The sequence below is a fragment of the Ammospiza nelsoni genome, chromosome 2 (assembly GCF_027579445.1).
Source record: "Ammospiza nelsoni isolate bAmmNel1 chromosome 2, bAmmNel1.pri, whole genome shotgun sequence".
NCBI lineage: Eukaryota > Metazoa > Chordata > Aves > Passeriformes > Passerellidae > Ammospiza > Ammospiza nelsoni.
This window is the reverse complement of record NC_080634.1, coordinates 45,583,317-45,603,766: the sequence shown is the minus strand read 5'-3', so window position 1 is coordinate 45,603,766 and position 20,450 is coordinate 45,583,317. Positions and strand designations below refer to the sequence as shown.

The window sequence follows — 20,450 nt, the reverse complement described above, 5'->3', positions numbered from 1 at the left end:
CTTCTTCTTCACATGGTGAAGCAATTTTAGCACAATATTTAATAGATATGATAAAGCCAGCAAAGCTCTGGTACCCTGTTGCTTTTTACATTTACTTAAAGACCATGTGCCTGGTTTATTGTAAAGTTATTGCGATAACCCGAGAGAAATAACTTTCAACACCTTGTTCTGCTATATTTCAATTCAATTCACTAAATACCCTTCTGTGTATATTGTGTGGACACAAAAAAGCTGTTTCTGCATGTGGAAACAAATCAACAGCAGTGACAGCTGCATTAGGGAAGAAAACCTGGGAAGAGTAAGAACTGTGTAAATGTAGCCCATATTAAATTACTGCATAAGCATTTAGGATTCTGCCAGAATTATGTTAAAATTACAAGATATGTTGCAATTGAAGACTTATGCAGGACATTCTTTCCTAGACATAAAATGACCAGGAATAACTGTAAAGTGAAATGCTAATAAGAATTTTAAAAGTAGAATTCTATGACTGAAGGTATTTTTGTTTAGTTTACATTTTATGCCATTAAATTTATATAAAATTTTATCCATCCTAATAACTACTTACAGGAAAATCTATAGTTTTCATTTTATACAGCAGGAACAAAAAGGAGGTTGGTCCCTAGACACTGAGCAGTCCTCTGTCATCTGTTTTTTGCTTGACTTCTGCTGCTCAGAGGTAATCCTGAGCTACCTTGCTCACCAGCATGGTGGTTAGTCTTTTCTTGTCAGTGACACAGGCCTTAAAAGAGCTCTGTTTGATGTCTTAAAATCCTTTGATATTATGTGATTAAAATATTCTTTAATTCAGTGTGGTGGTAGGTTTTGAAAATGCCTATTCACTGAATTATATGATGAATTAAACCTACAAATTTAAATGTCTGTGTTCACAGGGAGACTGGAATTGTAATAAGGTTTTACATGATAAAATTCTGCCTTTGTTTGTCTTAAGCAAATACTATTTGCAATCAGAAAAACTTTTCTGAGGTGATTTTGTTGTTCAGAATAGGTGCTAAATGCTGAATAAATTTAAATGTGATGAGATGTATTCTTATGTCACTCAGGTTTGTATTCTAAAATAATAGATTATTCTTCTTTGCAGCTTCCTGAAATACATTATGATACAACATTCCACAAATATTAGCTCTGTCATTTAAAGACGTCAGTGTTGTCATGACAATTTAAACCCAAACTGATACATTTTATACAATCTATAGACTTTTTTTTTGGACAAATTTTTCAAGCAGATGCACTTTTATTAGCTTATATGGAAGTAACTCCAGCTATGATTGTGTTAGCAAGGAAACAGGAAAAGCAGAAGTTCAATAGTTGCATACAAATTGAAGCAAGAAAATAAGCAGAAAAGAAACAGTACAAAAAAGCTGAAAATAACCCACACTGGAACTACACAGGTATCTTTTGTTCCTCTGCTAATTGTGTTTAATAGAATTTCCAATTTCATCCACAAATTTCAAAGGAAATTTGAAGTGGGGGAAAAAGTATACTTGAGGTATTATACAGGTATAATCTCGATCATTGGGAGTTCTGTCTCATAGGTTTCCTTTCAGTATCACAATGATATGAAATTCTTTAGCAGGGCTTTTTATTTGAAGGAGCCACCCAAAAAGCAAGTAGTAGCAGCAGAGGGAGCAATAAGAGACACAATGTGCAGCACACTCGAGATGGAGTGTGTAGGGAGCCCCTATATAAGACTGCAGGGGTTTTACTGTGGAATAAGAAAAAAAGAATTTATTTAAAATAAAGCTAAGAGATATGGTTCCAGTGGCCTGAGCATAGGTTGGCAGAAAAATTAGGCTGACCCTGTAGTATACCTTGCACAGATTTGCAAGAGTTACTTCAGGAAGTAGCCCCATGCCATGGTGTCTGATGGCTTCACTAACATAGCAAATTAAAAAGGGCTTCAATTATTTAGTAAACAGAACGTTATATAATGAAATAATTCATGTAATTTATTCATATTATTCATGGTAATTATCATGATAAGGATTTAATCAGAAAATACAACACTGTAATTTTTCCCCCTCTCAAATCATTCTAATTTATGCATAGTCAGATGCTGATTTCTTTCTAAACTCCTGTGCTGAATGGTTAGAGATCTCACCCCTTTTCCTGGGTTTTAGCCACATTTGCACTGTATTTGAGCTGTCCAAATGAAAGCCCAGAGGGCTCCTGTGAGAAGTTTGGATGCCTTCCCTGACTGCTGTTTAAATGTTTGTGTATTACAGGCCTCTCTCAGCCAGGGCAAGCACAATTGTGATTCTTCTGTGTTGGTGAAATGAAAACTGCATCGTGGTTGTGGAAAATCAGATGGATTGTAGCAATGACATAGTTGCACAATTATGCTGTGAGATGTGGGAGGCCATGTCATTTTGCCTCGTGCTAAGAGTCCTAAAGATGCCTTTGTGTCCTCTGGTTAATCAGTGCTTGCCTAAAGAGAAGGGAAGGCTGGAAAAAAAGAGGATGTATATGAAGGAAGAATGTGGGAGATAAGCCCAGAATAAAGCAAAGTGAAGTAGGAAAAAGAAGACTGGGGATTGTAGAGGTGATCTGTCTTATGAAAATATCAATTTAGCACAGCTCTGGGCTTTAATCAGTCTGGTAGGAACAAGGACTTCAGGTGCATTTCCTTTCTTAGCTTTAGGTAATTCAGTGATGTGTTGGAGGACATCCCAACTTTAAACTAATAGATCAGAATGACTTCCTGCATCTTTCTGATCTCTGTGCAGCACCTGAGCAGCAAGGGCAATACCAAACCATATCAATCATGGCAAGAGAACTAAATGCACAACATACAAAAGCATTGGCTTTCATGGTTGGCAGGTGTGATGCTGCACCTATGATTCAGAGCAGCAGCTTTCCAGCAACTCTAATACATCAGCATAGTTCCTTCTTTGGATGTGTACTAGCTCTGTCTTTTGTATGGAAGAATATATGTATGAAAGAAATTGGTTTTTAAATGATTACTTGCTTTTCTTCTGGCATTTTAGAGAATGATTTCTTCTTATTTATTCAATTCCCTTTTAACTTCTTTTTGAGAGATATAGTTATAGCCAAGTAATACAATTGGCAGAACTCACTGGGCACCTTGTTGTACAAATAGAAGTATAAATATTTTAAAAGAGGAATGGAGCACCTCTCCTATGAAGACAGGCTTAGGGAAGTTGAGGTTGTTTAGCCTGGAGAAGAGAAAGCTCCAGGGAGACCTTATAACACTTCCAGTACGTAAAGGGGGACTAGAAATCACACAGGCAGATACAACAGGGGTTAATGGCCGCAAACAGAAAGAGGATAGATTTAGTTTATTTATTTGGGAGAAATTCCTTACTTTGAGGGAAATCAGGCACTGGGACAGGTTGCCAGTGAAGTTGTAGATGCCCCATCCCTGGAGCGTCCAAGACCAGACTGGATGGGGCCCTGAGCAGCTTGGCTTAGAGGAAGGTGTCTCTTCAAAGTCTCTTTCAAACTAAACTATTGTATTGGTTCCATGATCTGTTGGTCATGACTGTGCCAGAACAAACAAAATCTGGATTTTAGACAGCGCCTACTATATAAAAGTTTGCTACTTTCTGTGTAAGAATGTTGCTTTGGATCCCAGATATCATGTTGTATTCAGCAATTTATCCATCTTGAAGAGAGGCATCTTCTATCCAGGATGTTTAATAAGATGAATATTTATTCTATCACAAGGGATTCTGTGGAGTATTTTGAAAAGTACTGTTATTTAAAAGAGGTTGTGGAGGTTGTGTGTAACAAACCAGGAATTTCCTTGGCTACTTCTAAGTGCAAGCAGAGCAGAGTAGTAGTGATATTCTCTGCTCCACATGATACTCCTGATAGCCAAAATGTTGTGATTTCCACTCTTCCTTTCCTTTCTAGTCTGCCAGCTGTCATGTTTCCTGTGTATTTCCATTCTCATGGCAGAATTTTGATTTAAATAAAAATCCCAAACTTAATGTTTAGTAATAACAAAATGCTGCTATTCTCCAAGCAGTGCTTCGGCTGCAGGTCTGACTTTACCTTATTAATGCCTTTATGACAGAAAAACAGAGACATGAATTTAGACACCCAAACCACTACATTTTTTTTTTAAATCTCAGAAATCTTCTTTTTCTGTTAAATGTAGAATTACAGCAAGGCAGAAGAAGAATGGAGTTAAACTCTTGAACTGTTGATTTTAGTCTGCAGTGGCTTCCAGTAGGAAATGCACATAAGCAGCTAAGTGTATTATAGCTGAATAAAGTAATATTAAGAAGGCTCCTCCTCAATTGTTTGATAAGAAGAATACTGAACATATTTAAAACAAGGTTTTGGTCTGTGTTAGAGGACTGCAGTATTTGGAAAAAGCAAGAACTTTTGTCATTTTTGGGGAAAGTTAAAAGTCAGTTATGTACTGTGTCCTTTTTTTTTTTTTTAGTATCAGATTATCTACAGAAACTGTGTCTGGGATATTTGGAAGTATTTCTTAATTTGGAGACTGTGCCTCAGTTATGAAGGCATGCCTTCCAAATGCCTCCAGTTAACATTAGTTCTTTTCTAGGGCTACCCTAGTCAGAATCCTAAAATATATTAAGATTTGTTGTGGCATGCAACAGGTGCACTCAGAAAGACTTAGTATTGAAGGCAAAGACTGTTTTCTTCCCAAAATGGCTTAGTCCTGTTCCCTTGGTAAGAATAAGTGTTGAAATATTTTCACAGAATGTGAATATGAAGTGCAGAGTCACGATCTAGTTATTTCACAAAAGATGATTTAATGCTAGTTGTAAAAGGAGAGGAGGAGGAGACAGGAGAGGATAAAATATGTTTTAAAAATTATATATGAAATTTGCATCTATTTAAAGATAGCCAAAGTTATGCCAAGATAATACTGAAATACCTAACCTTTAATTTGAAATGGAATATAGTAATATACTCTTCTCACTGCTGTCACATATCTATATTTTAATATCTGTGTATGACTGCTCTCAGGAGAGGTACCTGATTATTCCATCTGCAGCAGATGCCATATGAAAAGAAGAAATGCTACTGCTTGTGTACTTTATGCTTTTTTCAAGGAAGGAAGCTCTTTTTCAAAGAGCTAAGAATTTTTTCTTGCTACTTTACAAATAAGTGCAATTTTTCTGCATATCTTTTCAGCTCATGGAGAAAACAGACAGAGAGTACTACACTCTGGATGACATGTTTGTTTCCAAAGCAGCCAAGAGAGCACGCAGTGGGGAAGAGGAGGAAGTACAAAGAAGAAAAGCAATCCGTGAGCACCAGCAACTCGCTGCATGCATGGAAAAGTGCCCCTACTGCTTTGATAGCAGTGAACTTTCTAAACATCTTATTATTGCAATTGGCAGCAAGGTAAGAAAATAGCAATTTAACACAAGCATGGAAATAAAAGAGAAATTATGTCAGAGTGTTTAAAATTAGAAATGAAATTGCTTCTATGGAAGGATTTATTGTTCTGCATCTTACTTTCCTTGCTCTTTCAGTTGATTCCACAACTTCATCAAGGGTGAGGAGGAAAAAGATATAAATCTGTCATGAATTTTAAAGCTAATCTTTGATGTCAGGACTTCACATTTGTAGAAGACAAGAGTAATAGTGAAAGATCTCTGTGCAGAGATTAGACTGTCGGTGGATTTGTGGAAGATTAAATCACACTTCAGGAAATTTGAACTGGTGAAGAACTGTGTCTTGATATCAAAGAAAACTAGGTGGAGAATTCAATTTTTATGCTTAGAATCCTTTGAAATAGACAGAAGTTTGGTTTGGAAACCTTTCTTGTTCTGTTAATGCCTTTGAAAATTGCATAAATATTTGGATTTATAACATCTGAAATACTTCAATATAGCCTTTTTTGTAGTTTTTTTACTACAGTTTTTCTTTATCAGTGATGTTTTCATTTGATCTGAAACTCTTTATAGGTAAAGAGTTACACAGCTGGTACAGGTATACAGAGTTATACAGCTGAGAGGTATACAGCTGATACAGTGCTGTGTTTTGGATTTGGGAAGACTGTAATGTTAATAAGACACTGATGTTTTCAGTTGTTGCTAAGTAGTGCTCAGGGACTCTTCTGCTTCTCGTACTGCCCTGCCAGTGAGCAGGTGGGGAGGGCACAAGGAGTTGGGAGGGGACATGGCCAGGACAGCTGACCCTAACTGACCTTAGGGATGTTCCAGACCATATGACATCATGCTCAGTCGATAAATTCAGGGTCAAGTTGGCCAGGTGCCAGTTCAGTGGCTGAGCAATAGTTGGTGGGTGGTGAACAATTGCACTGTGCATTGCTTGGTTTGTACCTTGTTGTTACTATCATCATCATTATTTAATTTTCTGTCCTTTTAAACTGCCTTTATCTTAACCCACAAATTCTACTTTTTTTCTTGATTCTCTCCCTCTGTCCCACTGGGAACAGGGAGTGAGTGAACAACTGTGTGATGTCTAGTTGCCTGCCAGGTTATACCATGACAAGGAATATGCATAATAGCTATATATCTATATCTATATCTGTATATCTATATCTATATATATCTATATCTATATCCCTCTGCATATTATTAAAAATGCATAAAGCCATATATCTGTATTAAAAATACTGGAGTGCACTAAATAGTGTGAATTCATAGCAGCTATGATACCAGTTGGTTTATAAGGGTGATAATACTGGTGGAACTGCTCTCAGGATACTGGTTTGATTGATTTACTGGTAGATAATGGGCCCTTTTAAAAAGTACTAAAGTTGCTAATACTTTTCTGTAGTCAGTAGCTAATGGCTTCTGTTGATTTGAATTTAGCAAATGATGAATTTCTTAACTTCAGCAATGGGAAGGTTTTTAATGCTGGAAAACTGGGCACTTGAGTTTTTGTTTGCTTTTCCTAGGTGTACTTGTCTCTACCAAGCAGCCAGTCCCTTACTGAAGGTCACTGCCTGATAGCCCCTCTACAGCACCATACTGCAGCCACTCTTTTGGATGAAGACATCTGGGAAGAAATCCAGGTCTGCTCAGAAACTGTCTCCTGTTCTAACCCTTTTGTAAAATAATTTTGTTGTGGATAATAGCATCCTTGTCATAAGCACATATTTTCATAATTTGCAGTCTGGCAGGTCTGTTCTGATTCCACTTAGGGGCAGAACCTTCTGACATTGTGGATGAAAATTAGTGGTCAAATATTAACAGGAAAGAGAGGCAGGGTAAATACTGAAGCAAATTTTATGAGCACTAGAAGAAGTTTCCTGGAATGCTGCAGAATGTGCGTCCTTGGAGATCTATGAAACCATGTCAGAGGAATGTCTATTGGAAATGAAGAAGGTACAGCTGATCCCTTACAGAAAATAGAATAACTGACTTCATAGGATTTTCTTGGGAGTGCCAAGGAAAAGAAAAGAATTGTCAGAGCAGGCAGATCACTTAAAATTAAATACAAATATGTTGTTTACATATCTTCAGTTTTTAATCTGTTTTTGGGTGGATATTAGTTAAGAGAGAAATACCTTACTCTTAAAATAAATGAGATCCCTGTTCAAATCCAACTTTCTGTCCTTTTTGAAAAGAATTATTGAAATAAAGCACCAAGCATGATGGGTTGTGCTTTCCAAGTCTCTTATGAAGACATTTTGAAGATGTGGAGTTCTGTTTTCTTTGGAGATGGTAAATCAAGGGAGGGATGTAACAAGCTTCTGCCTAAGAGAATGACTATGTTTGTCAATCCCCTATTCTGCCATCAGGATTATTACAAGGGGAAAACAATTTGCCACCTCTTATATTGAAATATTGGAGACTATATCAGACTAGAGAAAGGTTTCATTGTTGTAGCTGCGAGATTTAGAGACTTAAAACCAGCATAATTTATAAGTTTGTAATAATTTAAATAACGTTGGTCTTGCCTCAAGGCAAGAATCCTCTGGCAGATGGATTCTCTGACTTTTCAAATTTGCCCCCACATTGATTCTCATGTCTGATGTTGTTTCATATAGTAAATTATGCTCCTTTCCAGCCAGAAAGAAAGGGAGTTCTCTTACATATGACAGAAATGCCTAGGAAAGTTGGATAAGAAACAAATAAGTGCAACAAGTAGGGTCAGGAGGAACAAAAGAGCATGCGAAAAAGTGATAAATATGTTTATCCTCGATCTTCTGTTTACCCCAAGCTCTTAACTAAACAATTATGATTTTAAAATTGTATGAGAAAGAAAATAGGATAATGAAAAGATAAGCAAATGCAGTCCCTGTATTCAACACTAGTGTTTTACTTGTTAGAAAAGGCATCTAGTTGATAAAACCATTATCCTTTGATCCTGTGAATATATTCATAGAGAGAATATAGATATTCTGAGATATTTCTTTGCAGCGAAGTATTTTGGAAAGTGATGGATACATGATTATTTTCTTTCCCCAACATATATGTGCTACAGAAGAAGGAGTCTGAAAAACACCAGCAAGAGTATAAGCAGATAGTCAATGACTGAAGTAACTTTCTGATGCAAGAGACATATTTTTTGTTACTGTTGAAGGGCAGAAAAATTGAGTATTCACAAAAAGTTGTGTGAAGTATGTGTTTTAGCTATTTTTGCTGTTTGGGTTTTTTTAGGATATATTGGACTAAAGGAAAAAGAGTTCCTTTATGCTGTATGCCTTCAAGCTCTTGAATTTAATGTATTGTGTAGTTTTGACACCGATGTGCTCACTTGCCAAAGCAAATATGCATAGAATATTTTTAATATGAAAAGATACAAATCTTTACACATCCAGTGTTGACTGAACTGTTGCATGTATTAATGTTGTGTGCACCCAAGCATAAGCCAAGCCTTCTTATTTCCCCTTATGGATGGTTTTCTCCTTTCCAGTGCTAATTATTCTTGATGCTTTGGCCTGCTCAGAATTTGGAGGAAAAGTCCAATGTATTTAAAAACAAGAAAATCCAGCTGGGGAAAGTTAGCTAATATCTGCTGATATTCGAGGTTTTTTGGTGGATTTTGCATTTCAGTTAACACTGCAGGGTAGCAGCTGTAAGTCGTAGTATTTGTCAGCCTTTGGTGTCTCACCACATTGCTTGCTTCAGTGTGTTTCTGAAGTGGAGTTCTGGTGGCTGGAGTGACAAGGAGAAGACAAAAAGTTGTTAATCCAGAGTAGCCTGTCACTCTGTGCTGTAGAGGCCCATATCAGTCATGGCACACTGGGCAGTGTCTTCTGGCTGTAATTCATCAGTTGCTTTAGGGGAATGATGGCAGCATTCTTCTGTCACTGCATGGAGAAGCTCATTAGTGAGGAAAAATTCAGGGCACAAGGGCCTGCTTTGAAGAGCTTAAATGCCTAGTTTAGATATATATTTGGCCATGTTTCTTAGACTTTTAGTTTGATTTATACTGAACAAGATGGCAAAAGGATGGAGAGTTCAATTTCTAGTCCCATTGCATTAAAAACCTGGTAGTGATTGGCTTTCCTTCTTTTTTACTTCAGTACTTTATTTTTACAGTAAATTATGATGTTGCTGATGTGTATTTGTTTATGTATGTTTGAGTCATCATTCTCCATTTACATTAAGATAAGGAATCTTAAACCTTTGGCTGGGATTTGCCTTTTAATGGTGCTGTTTCTACTTCTGAGCATTGTTAATTGGGAAAAAATAACAGTGCAACAAGGACTACCTATGAATTATGTGAGTCTTAGGGCTATGATACCTTGGTCTATGAGGATCCTACAGTTTCAGTGATTTCTTGACTTACATTTGGAAATGGTATAAAAGCACACATAAGACAAAAATCTTCATTTTTAAAAAGCATTTTTCAAGATCTTGAGAAACTTTCAGAAAGACTCACCCTATGAGAAAGTTAGATCTTTCATGCACTTGAAAATGAGTTTGAATGACTCTTAGAAATCATCCCTTGTTCTTGATAATGTGTTCATCATCTGAACATTGTAAGCTGTAGAATGATGCTTTTGCATATCGTGGATGCAAATGCCAGCTGTCAAGAGCCAGGGAGCAGCCAGAGCCAGCTGCTCTGCAGGAACCAAGTCAGGGGCTCAAGGCAATGGGCAAGGCAGTTGGGGGAGGTCATCTCATGACAGGACACGCTCCCATGGTACCAGGCCAGGAGTGTTCCTGTGCTAGTAGGCAAGGTCCTCCATGGCCCCGTGATGGCCAGGCAGGTTTACAGTGAGGACTTAGGTCTGAGATGAAGTCAGGGCCAAGAACTGCCAGGTACCTGCACAAGCATTCCTGAAATGGCTCAGGCAAGAACCAGAAGAGACAGCCTGGACTTAATTGCTGCTCCTGAGTGACTGGGGGCCAGGTCCACACTTCTCACCTCTTTAATAACTCTTTAATACCCCTTCTCTTTCTGCTGGACCTAATCCAGTTCACAACTGAAGTGCATCAGAGCTTCCCACCTACATAGGCAGCCAGAGACCCAGCAGGTAGGGCCCAGCCCCTGCAGTGCCTCTTGGCTGTGTGCAGGACCCTGACACTGGAGCTATCGGAATTGTTACCTGAAATACACTTTGAGTGGGTGCAGCACCTCCTCCCTCTGACAGGGAGCTGGAAAATGTAGCTTGAGTCCACACATAGTGAGTATTACATTTGGTTTGCTTCCATACTGTGAAGATGGTGGATCTATTTTTTGAGGCAATTATTAGTATTTTACTTGAAGATCAAGCATGCCTAGTGAAAATACTTTCATTTTTAAATTTTTTTTTTGTTGAACTGTATAATTGGAAGGAGTAGTAAAAGGGTAATCGTAACTATAGTCTGTAAAAGCCAGGTCATTACCTTCTTAGGAATTGCAAGCTTGGGACCTACTATTAAAGCCATGTTGTTTTATGGAGCACTACAGTTAAGAAGTTAGAAGTTCAACATGGTTTCAGTTTCAGCTATAAAAATATGTGATATTTATTAAAACTAAGCTTGTAGTGTTAATTATATTGCGTGTTTCAAAATAGTTTCCTAGGCTTCTGATGTTTTTATCATAGGAAATATAGTTAATCTTAAATTAGTAAATAATAAAGAATAAATAATTTTCCTAGTATGATTGTTATTGTTTTCCATTTTATTGTTAGTTTATTACAAATATAATAAGCTAGTGAAATAGTACATTCTATCTGAAAGTTCTGCAAAGTCAGTTTAAATAACACTTTTTTTTTCCCTTTAAACAGATGTTCCGAAATGCATTGGTGAGAATGTTTGAAGCTAAAGACTTGGACTGTGTGTTCCTAGAAACAAACATGAGTATGAAGAAGAGGTATCATATGGTATATGAATGCATTCCTCTTCCAAAAGAAGTAGGAGATATGGCTCCAATCTACTTCAAGGTACATAAAAATGTTTTTTTATGAAGTAATTGGAATGATTATATCATAATTCATCTATTTCTGAAAACAAAATTATATTCAAGTGCTGTTTTTGAAAATATATGTTCTTTGATCCTTCTTCTGGACCATTCTTTGCTAATATTCCTTGATCTTAAAATAAGCAGTGTGAAATAATTCAGTTTTTCAAGTAATCAATGGAAGAGTTTTTTTTCAAGTAGTCAGTGGAAGAGCTGTTTTTCACTTAGCATTTCTCCCAAGTCTCACTGCACTGAAAATACTAGAAGATGAGAGAATTGTAGCCTCTTGAAGTGCTTTAAGGCTTGCAGTACTTCTTACTTGAGTCTTGTACTATAAACTTAAAGCACAATATTTGTGACTTGGCAAGCATTAAATGAGAAAATAATGTTACCTATTTTAAGAAATACCAATGTAGATAGTATTTCATCTCCATTTTATTTCAGTAAGCCCAAATTTTACATGTGTCTTAAGCCTCTGATGAACATTCTACAGCAGGATAAATATTTCTTCTACAGCTTTTCTGGTCTCTTTACCCTGACCTTTTAAGAAAAGGTTCATGGAAGCTTCTGCCTGGAACTGTCCTTTCAGCTTTCAGCAACTGACTCATTATTTGCCCTTCATAAGTAAATTATTTTATTTGATTTTTGAAATACTATTTATGCTTTCTGGAAATAATGTGATTAGGTTTTGATGAAGTGGGGCAGCAGTATGGTGAACAACAATAGAGTAACTTTTACCACATTTGAAACCTTTCACCTGTCAGATCTGACTGCTGTGCTTCAGGTGCTGGTATAACTTGTGTTTTCTTTGAATACTCAAGGAAAGAGAAGGAACAAGATTTAATGCAATGTCATTTATTTTGGAAGTATCTACCATTAAAATGCACTTCAAATGAAATTTAAAGGTACCTACCCTACAATATACCCAGTTCCATACTATGGGGAGTATAGAGTCAGCTGTGGGTTTTTAAGGACAATCATCCTTCTAAGCTGGATTCTTCTCTTAGTGTTTAAAATAGAAAAAGGCTAATTTAGTGTAATGAATTCATAAGAGGTTTTGTATGGGGTAAGTAAAAAGAGAATGTGACCTTTTTTTGAAACTTGTGTCAAGCAAAACTCAAATTAAAATAAAGAAACAGAGGATCTCAATTGGGTGGGTCTGAAGATACTATATAATGTCTTTATAAAATAGCTTGTGGAAATGAGACAAGTTAACAAAAATAAAGTTACTTTGTTAAGAAGTATTGTTACTTGCCCTACTGCAATGTACTTCACTACAGTTAGTTCTTTATTTGCTGTATGAAGGACTGTTTTCACCTTTAGATGAAATAATTTTACAGAAAGCTATAATGGAGTCTGATGAAGAGTGGTCCATGAACAAGAAGTTAATTGATCTTTCTTCAAAAGACATTCGGAAATCTGTAAGTAATGAAGTGTTTTGTATCCTGAATTTACCATTAAATTCTTCTAACATTTTTCCATTATTAACTGTTTCAAAGAGAGAAGAAAGGGACCACAATTAGATTAGTGCATCAGAGGATGGCATAGGTATGAGGAGAATTACCAGTCTGCACTCTTAACATTAGGGAAGAGACATTAGGGAAAAGATTCCCATTTATTTCAACAATTGGTGGACTAAGCTGCCAGCATTACTTGAGAACAAAGCTGACACTTTGAGGACATGTACTGGCATAATCTTCTTGATTAACTTTAAGAATTAAGGTAGATCAAAGATTTGCAAATTACTTTCCTGAAACAAATATGATTTGTCCTTTTCATTAACCTAGAACAGCTGTTTATGTTGCTGAGTTTATGAAATGAAAATATAAATAGCATTATGAATCTTTTTTTTTGTAAAACAAGGGAACAGTACCCTCTCTGTCTCCTGGATACTGAGATGAAACATCTTTATATAAACAAATCTGAAAGGAATAATGCTGGATTGGTTAGCTTCAAAGATTGTTCTGTCATTTTAATATTGAGCTGGAAGATGTGTGTTATATAGCCTTACATTTTTGTGACTATTATATATTTATAAATATATATATTTATATATATTTATAGGCCAGTTTTCAGATTAAGTCAGGACAGTTCTTTACAGTAATACAATGTAGCTGAATTGTTACACAGTTGTGTGATTTTAACATTGTTGGGTAAGAAATGTCTGTAGGCTTCAGAAAGATCGAAGGGTGTGGCTTAGAGACTGAGCTGAGGTTTGGGAATTTAGGGAGTTATATTGGGAGATGGTGATACCTGGCTAGAAGGTCAGACATGGCTGAGACATCACCTAGTGGGGGGATTGTGTGCAGAAATTGTGAGAAATAAGACAAAGCTGACTTTTTCTTTAAGGTATCACCTGCCAACCCTTTTTTCCTTATTTAATGATTTTTTAAAGTCCATTTAAAGTGTTAAATATTTCTTGCTTTGCTACATTGCTCCTCTGTGTTAAGTCTTAATTATTTTTAGAGTCTGTATTTCAAGCAATAGATTGAACACTCCTCCAGAAAGTTGTATGGTTATTTGGACTGTAGCAGAGGAAATGCTTATGAATTGGAAGCTTTGCAAATCTTACCAGTATAGGAATGTCCTCAGCAATTAAAGGAGTGAAAAATAACCTGTTGCAGTGAAACAGCAGAAATTATTTGCAGTACTGTAGCAATAAATGGATCCACTTCTGTTAGACTGGAGGGTCTTTGTTGTGGCAGATATCCAGCATCTCTCCTGCAGGCTGACAGAATTATTGTCTGATTTGGCAAACTAAGGATAATATCTGTCCATTCACATAGAGGGGGTTTCTGGTAATCTGTTGTTCAAAAAGATGTTTCCCCTTCTCCCTGAGAGTCAGTTTTTTTTCAGGGTAAATATTTCCTGTTACCATAGAAATGTTGACCAAAGTCAACATCTTTAATAAATGCAGCTTGCTAATGGTTATCTTAAAATTTTTGTTAAACTTATGTAATTCATAGATGTGGAGGCAGGGAGGCATTTGCCCACTGTGCACACTGCTGCCTGGTGTCCCCATCTCTTACCTGCTATTCCAGCTGTGGCCTCTGGAGGTTCTGCCATCCAGTCATCCTCTCTTCAGTGTCTTTTTGTCCAGTTGCTGTAAATTGTGCTTTTCCCTTACCTGTTTGCTTTACTTTTTCTCTATTGCAGTTTTATCCTACATGTAGTTGGTTTGAGAAGTAGTTTAAAAGAACACATGGTACTATAAAACTGCAAAACCATGTTCAAACTCATTCTCCTCTGGGGAGGTTGACTAAATGCCAGCAATGTTTGTTAAACATCTGAAAATGTGACTTTGCATGTGTAGGTTCCTAAAGGGTTGCCATACTTTTCTGTGGACTTTGGCCTTCAGGGAGGATTTGCTCATGTGATTGAAGATCAACACAGTTTCCCTCATTACTTTGGAAAGGTATTGTTATGTAGAAGATTAATTTACCAATTATAGTCTGTTTTGGAAAATTTAAGTAATTAAAGCAAGATGTTGCCAGAACAATTACTTTGATGTTCCCTATCTGAGTTTATTATCTGTCTTTTCTTGATGAGTCATTGTAACTTGGCTGGTTTAATGAAGTAGATGATTTTTTCACTAGCTGATAGTGAGATTGTGATTCTAAACTGGTGTTTCTTTAAATTTGATCTGAACTGCTGATATTTGAAATGATGGGTATATAATCTTATAGATGGAAGATACTTACATCTACTTAAAAATTTTCATGGCCATAGTATTGATACATAGGTGCACTGGCACCTGCTTGTATAAATTACTGTGCATACACATACAGACAACTACTAAAATCCTCATGTGGTTAAACTGCTACTCATGGTATGTATAGTGTAAAATATATGTACAGGAAGAGCTGTAATAAACTCTTCTTGTCTTTACTATATCACAGAAAACATTTTTTAAAGAGTTGGTGTTGCAAAAACATGGGAGAAATTGGGGAAGAAATACAACACTAGAAACAGCACAGTGGGCAGCTTTCTTTCTCTGAACTTACCTTAATCACAAATGCACTAATGCATTAACAGTCTTGTAATGTTAGGATATTTAAGCAGTACATCAACGTGCTGTGCTTACAAGAATTTTGCTGAGGCAACCATCCAACAACTGCAGTTCTATGTTTAAATTGGTATATTTTTCAGAATTTTAAGTTTTAATTAGCACTTGAAGAAAATGGACAATCTCATAATTTGAAAAGACATATTTCTTCATTCCATGATAAGATAGTGTTAAGTAGTATGGTAATTTTGCATTTATCATTATCTATCTTACTTTTACTTGCAAAGGAAATTATTGGTGGCATGCTGGACTTGGAACCACGACTCTGGAGAAAAGGAATCAGACAGAACTTTGAGGAGCAGCGGAAAAAGGTGTTGCAGTTTGCACAGTGGTGGAAACCATATGACTTCACCAAAAAGAAAGAATGAGAACAACCTGAAGTCAAGGACTATATAAGCCATGAATTACCCTAAAGGATACTTCAAATGTTAGGAATAACACCAGTGTGTTATGAGTGGCTAATGTATTTTAAAATATAGGATATTGTTTAATTCCTCATGATCTGTTTCAGTTTTGGACACTGGATCACATGTACCTGCAAGCCTGAAAAACCATATTTGTACAGTGAGTTTACTTTTTCCTTTCTCAGCTGAGCCAGAGGGATAATATCCATGTGGCCATTTGAGTTCTTAAAAATGTAACTTTTGCTTTTGGAGGTTTTATAATATTTGAGACAACTGATTTTTTTTATATTGTATTAAGCCAGTGCTTAATTATCATAGTGAACTTTTGTCAAAAATGGTGTACATTTTAAGAACATTTTGATTAATACAAATACATTGCTACAGAAGTAAATTGTACAGAAAATAGTCTTCTGATTTTGTGTCCTTGTGGTCTTTAAATTGAGGTCATTGCACTAAGACAAACATTCACAAAGAATGTGATTGATAAACCTGCTGTTGCCCCCACACACAAGAATGAATGCAATTTTTTGTACTTTCTTTCAATATGAAGTAGTGTTTTTCAAGCACAAAGGATAATGAGACAGTCCATAGCTGATGGCAAATGACAGCTTTAATACTTACAGTTACTTTTGGTAATAGTGAAAGAAGAATCTCAAGGGAAAATGCTCTCTGATGGCCAGCAAAGAAGAAAATCATCACAGGGATCTCCCCAGGTGACTCTTCTCCCCTGGGTGTCCCCTCTCATGCCACAGGTGGTTTTTGGTAATACTTTGCCCTAATAGTTTTCATCATGACCAGCTCAAAATCCCTGCTTGTGATGCTGTTAGAGCGGGTTGAAGCACGCTGTGACCAGAGGCAAGAGTTGCATGTTAGTTGATTGTTAAGTGTGGATGTCACTAGGAAATGCCTGCATCTGCTTCAAGGACCACTTCCACCATTTATTTTTTTTAGATTTTGTTTTTTTCTTTTGTGTAAAAGATATGAAATGAGGGTAGGGAAGTGTGAGGTGGGGAAAGGATGATTCTTGGATCAGTGTCCACCACTTCCTATGGAAACCCTAACATAGCAGGCTTGGACTCTGCAGGTAGGGAGCTGGGAGAACAAGGACAACAGGAGACAAGGACAGAAGGACATGGATAGAAACAATACAGCAGCACAAGGGAAGGGATGCAGACTTGTGAACAGGAGGCTGCAGTGCTCCAGGGAAAGGCTGCAAACAGTGGAAGGTGGAAGGCCTTTGGCATAGGAGAGGTTAAGGCTTTGTGTAAGTGCCTCAGTGTGCTTCCTGTTCTTTTCCTTCTGAACTATTGCTCTGTACAGCTCTGTTAACTATTGTGAACTGCTCAGATTAAGAAATGGATACTAAATATTACAGGGTTGAATAGGTGTTTATTTATAGTCCCTTGGTGGTCTTTGGCAGCTTTGCTGATGGGGTGCTTTCCTTGTTCTTGCCCCACTGCCACATTTTGACAAGTATGTATGGTAGAGATAGGAATCTGCTGTGTTGTGAATTTTCTGTAGGATCTTTGTCAATTGGTGCCACTGCAAGAGAAGTAACTTAAAAGCTTTGATGATGATTGTAGTGATCTAATACCTGATTTACACTGTGTTCCCCAGCAAGCTGTGGATAAAGGGACAGTTCTACTCTTCTCCTTAGGCTGTTGGGAAGATCGCTTAGCAAATAGGATGTGAAATGGTAACTGCTAGTAGTTGCTTAGAATGTAGCAATGCTGAACCAAATTTAGCTAAAGCACAGTCTTTGGTGGTATAAAGCATGACTAAAAATTGCTTTCTCTGAAAGCATATGTAGCTTCCAGTCTCATCTGCTTCCTGGGATGATAGCTGGAAGCAGCAGAGGTGACTGTCTTTTAAGGCTGTGGAAAAGTCTTTATCCAATGCTGTACTGGAAATGGAATTCTTCTTACATCACTTCTCTCGGAATTTGTGTTCCTCAAGGGAAGTGCTGTGTTTCACAAAGAATATCCAACTTGTGTGTAGAGAAATCCTCTGACTTGTGGTCCATGCATATTTTATTATTCTGCTTTCAGCAAAACTACAAAACTACTGGTATTGTTTGGAAAGGACTCTGAAATATGGGATAAGAGTAACTCAAGCTAGTGATACAGGAAAATGTTTCTTACCCTTTTAGAAGTTTTCAAAATGGGAGGCTGTGTTTACCACATATGCTGAGGAGAATATCTTGTCGTAATTGGTCACAGACCAGAAAAGTGTATTGTCAGGTTAAGCTGTTCCTCCTCATAAGTATCTCTAAATATTCATGAGGCTGTGACAGTAAACAGCTTGTTAGGGCACTTTTGGAAGGCATGGTGTGCTTAGACTTCAGTCCTTATTCTTATAAATACTAAAAAATTTTAAATGGGCCTCTTTCATCTGGAAGAATACCCAAGTTCTTTAGCAGTAAGAGATAGAAAATATTAATTCAGATGTCTTTAGGGAAAGCAGGGAGTGGAAGCTTGATTTCTTATGTTATAAATGTGCTTCTATGTACTCTTTTGTGTGACCAAGGAAGAGAAGGATTTTCTTTCTTCAAGTGAATCTATGGGTGTGATTTAACAGGTGTTGGATTGTATTCATGTCTTGCCCTGTTTTACAAGAAGATTGTGTAATAGGTGCTGCTACTCTTCTGAAAGGAAAATGTGTTAAAATGTGTAGTAATTCTCATGGTGTTCACCATTCTCTTGGTATCTCATGAAAGAAGAAAACTTTTGCTGGATCCCCTGAGAGTTCTTTCTTAGGTTGAAATTTCTTCAGCATTTCCTGTTGTCTGCATTTGTCATTTTATCATTAAAGTATGTTTTTCTAAGTGACTACAGATGAAAAGTCATGGAAACACAGGCTGCTATACTCTTGCTTTAAGTGTAGCTGTTTTGCAAACTGGATCTTTAATATCCTGGGTAAACTAGGACTAGATACTAGAGTACAAAGCATCTTTACCTACAAGCATCTTTACCCTCCCTGGCTCCTGGGTGTGACCCAAACACTGTACACAGAGGCACATCTCACACATTGGTTATGTTAGAGAAAGCAGTCTGAGCTCATCATGTGTGGGTAGTTGTAAAAGTGCTCAAGCATGTGCCTTTGTACACATGGTCTGAGGGCAGCAGGCAGCCTGAAATTGCTCTGATGAGCCAACTTTTAAGTTCTGTATTTGAACTGAAAATGCATCAATGAATTATTTTTAAATTTTTAGCTTTTGTAAAGCAAGTACCCTAGAGCATACGTGCAGTAAAAACAAATTTAGCAAAAACCCACAAGCACAATTAACATTTTAGAATAAAGTTGAAAGTTTTCTTCTTGGGCCACTATTTTTGAGGTAATGTTTTTATTCAGGATTTTCTGGTTTGCAGTTTCTGGCCATTGATGCACAGCTATTGGTCACCTCCAAATCTGGAATGAAAGATAGATACAGTTTGGTTTTGAGACCAAACAAGATGACTTTTCCAAGTCTGTCCCAGCTCTCTTCTATGGTTTTAAGATGTTATTTGGTTCTGATATTTTATGTGAAAATGTTTTGGAACAGCATTGTAAGACAAGATATGAGCAGCAAACAGCTGATAAATATTTTATGGAGCATAAACACACAGTTGCCACTGTACAGCTTCCCCTTGCCTGTTGTCCCAGGTTGCAGGGCTTCATTTGGGAATGCCAAGTGATCTCGTGTCTCTAGATGGTTTCATAGCCGGTTTCAGCTGTGGGCTTTGTAGTTGTTTGAAAGCATTACAGCTCTTCCAACTCTTCCTATATTCTCCCTTTTAGTGTAGAACAACTCTTAGAATGTTTGACCACAGTTCAGGAGGCCAATGAGATGAAAGACAACAACAAACAGTCATAATGGCTTTATGGATTGTGATATCTCCAGGTGGAACTGGGTGTGTAGGCTTTTAGTTCAGAGTTAACATGGGCAAATTGAATCAGAAATGGCAACATTATGATCTTTTTCAGTCTCTTGCTGTTCTTTCCTGCCTGCCATTGCACGACTTAGATTTTCATTTTCTTATCCAAGCTGCTCTTACATTAGGTAACTCAGCAACACTTGCTAGGACTTAGTAAGAACTTGCTAGGAATGGCTGGGTCAGCCTCTTAGCCACTAAGACTGACCAGTCTGTACTACAATACTGGGTCTTCGCCTGAATCACTCTTCCCAGTGGCTGGCAGTGAGGGTTTGCTAGTGTTATGTAGTGGAAAAGGTGCAAAGCCTGGTGTGGCTTTTATACTCCTGTTTGTTATACACCAGCACTCCAGGTCTCTGTGTAACTGTGTGTTGGGATATGCACTGATTACATTTAGGGAACAAGTGCTGAGGCTTCACGGGATTTCACTAGAGCTACACTGGGCTGTACACCATGTCAGAGTATGTCTTTTACCACGAAGAGAAGGTAGTTTTAAGTGTGTAAAAGAAATTACTATTTTACTTGTTTATGTACTTCATCCACTATTACTGGATTTATAATATATATTAAGTACTCCTTAAGCCTTTCATAAGTGGTTTGTGGCATCCATAGAATAAGAGGAGGACAGGAGATAATTTTATCTAGCTGATCCAAAGGGAAATTCAGGTACATTTGTGATATTGGCATTCCTGATCTGTTTTTCATAATGAAACATTTGTTTTCTTATATTTAATC

The 20,450-nt window shown here is 37.0% G+C and overlaps 1 protein-coding gene across 4 annotated transcripts in view; it reads left to right on the top strand.

The window, feature by feature from the left end:
* CWF19L2 (CWF19 like cell cycle control factor 2) overlaps positions 1-16,207 on the top strand; it is a 60,127-nt gene extending 43,920 nt beyond the window's left edge. For 3 of the 4 annotated variants that reach the window (XM_059466904.1, XM_059466906.1, XM_059466907.1), the window contains exons 13-18: positions 5,155-5,367; positions 6,893-7,009; positions 11,162-11,317; positions 12,675-12,755; positions 14,648-14,749; positions 15,628-16,207. In XM_059466904.1, coding sequence (XP_059322887.1) covers positions 5,155-5,367; positions 6,893-7,009; positions 11,162-11,317; positions 12,675-12,755; positions 14,648-14,749; positions 15,628-15,768 — 810 coding nt within the window. In that variant the 3' untranslated portion in view covers positions 15,769-16,207. The remainder of the gene's footprint in view (positions 1-5,154; positions 5,368-6,892; positions 7,010-11,161; positions 11,318-12,674; positions 12,756-14,647; positions 14,750-15,627) is intronic. The other variant, XM_059466908.1, reaches the window with a different exon arrangement.
* The last annotated feature ends 4,243 nt before the right edge of the window (positions 16,208-20,450 follow it).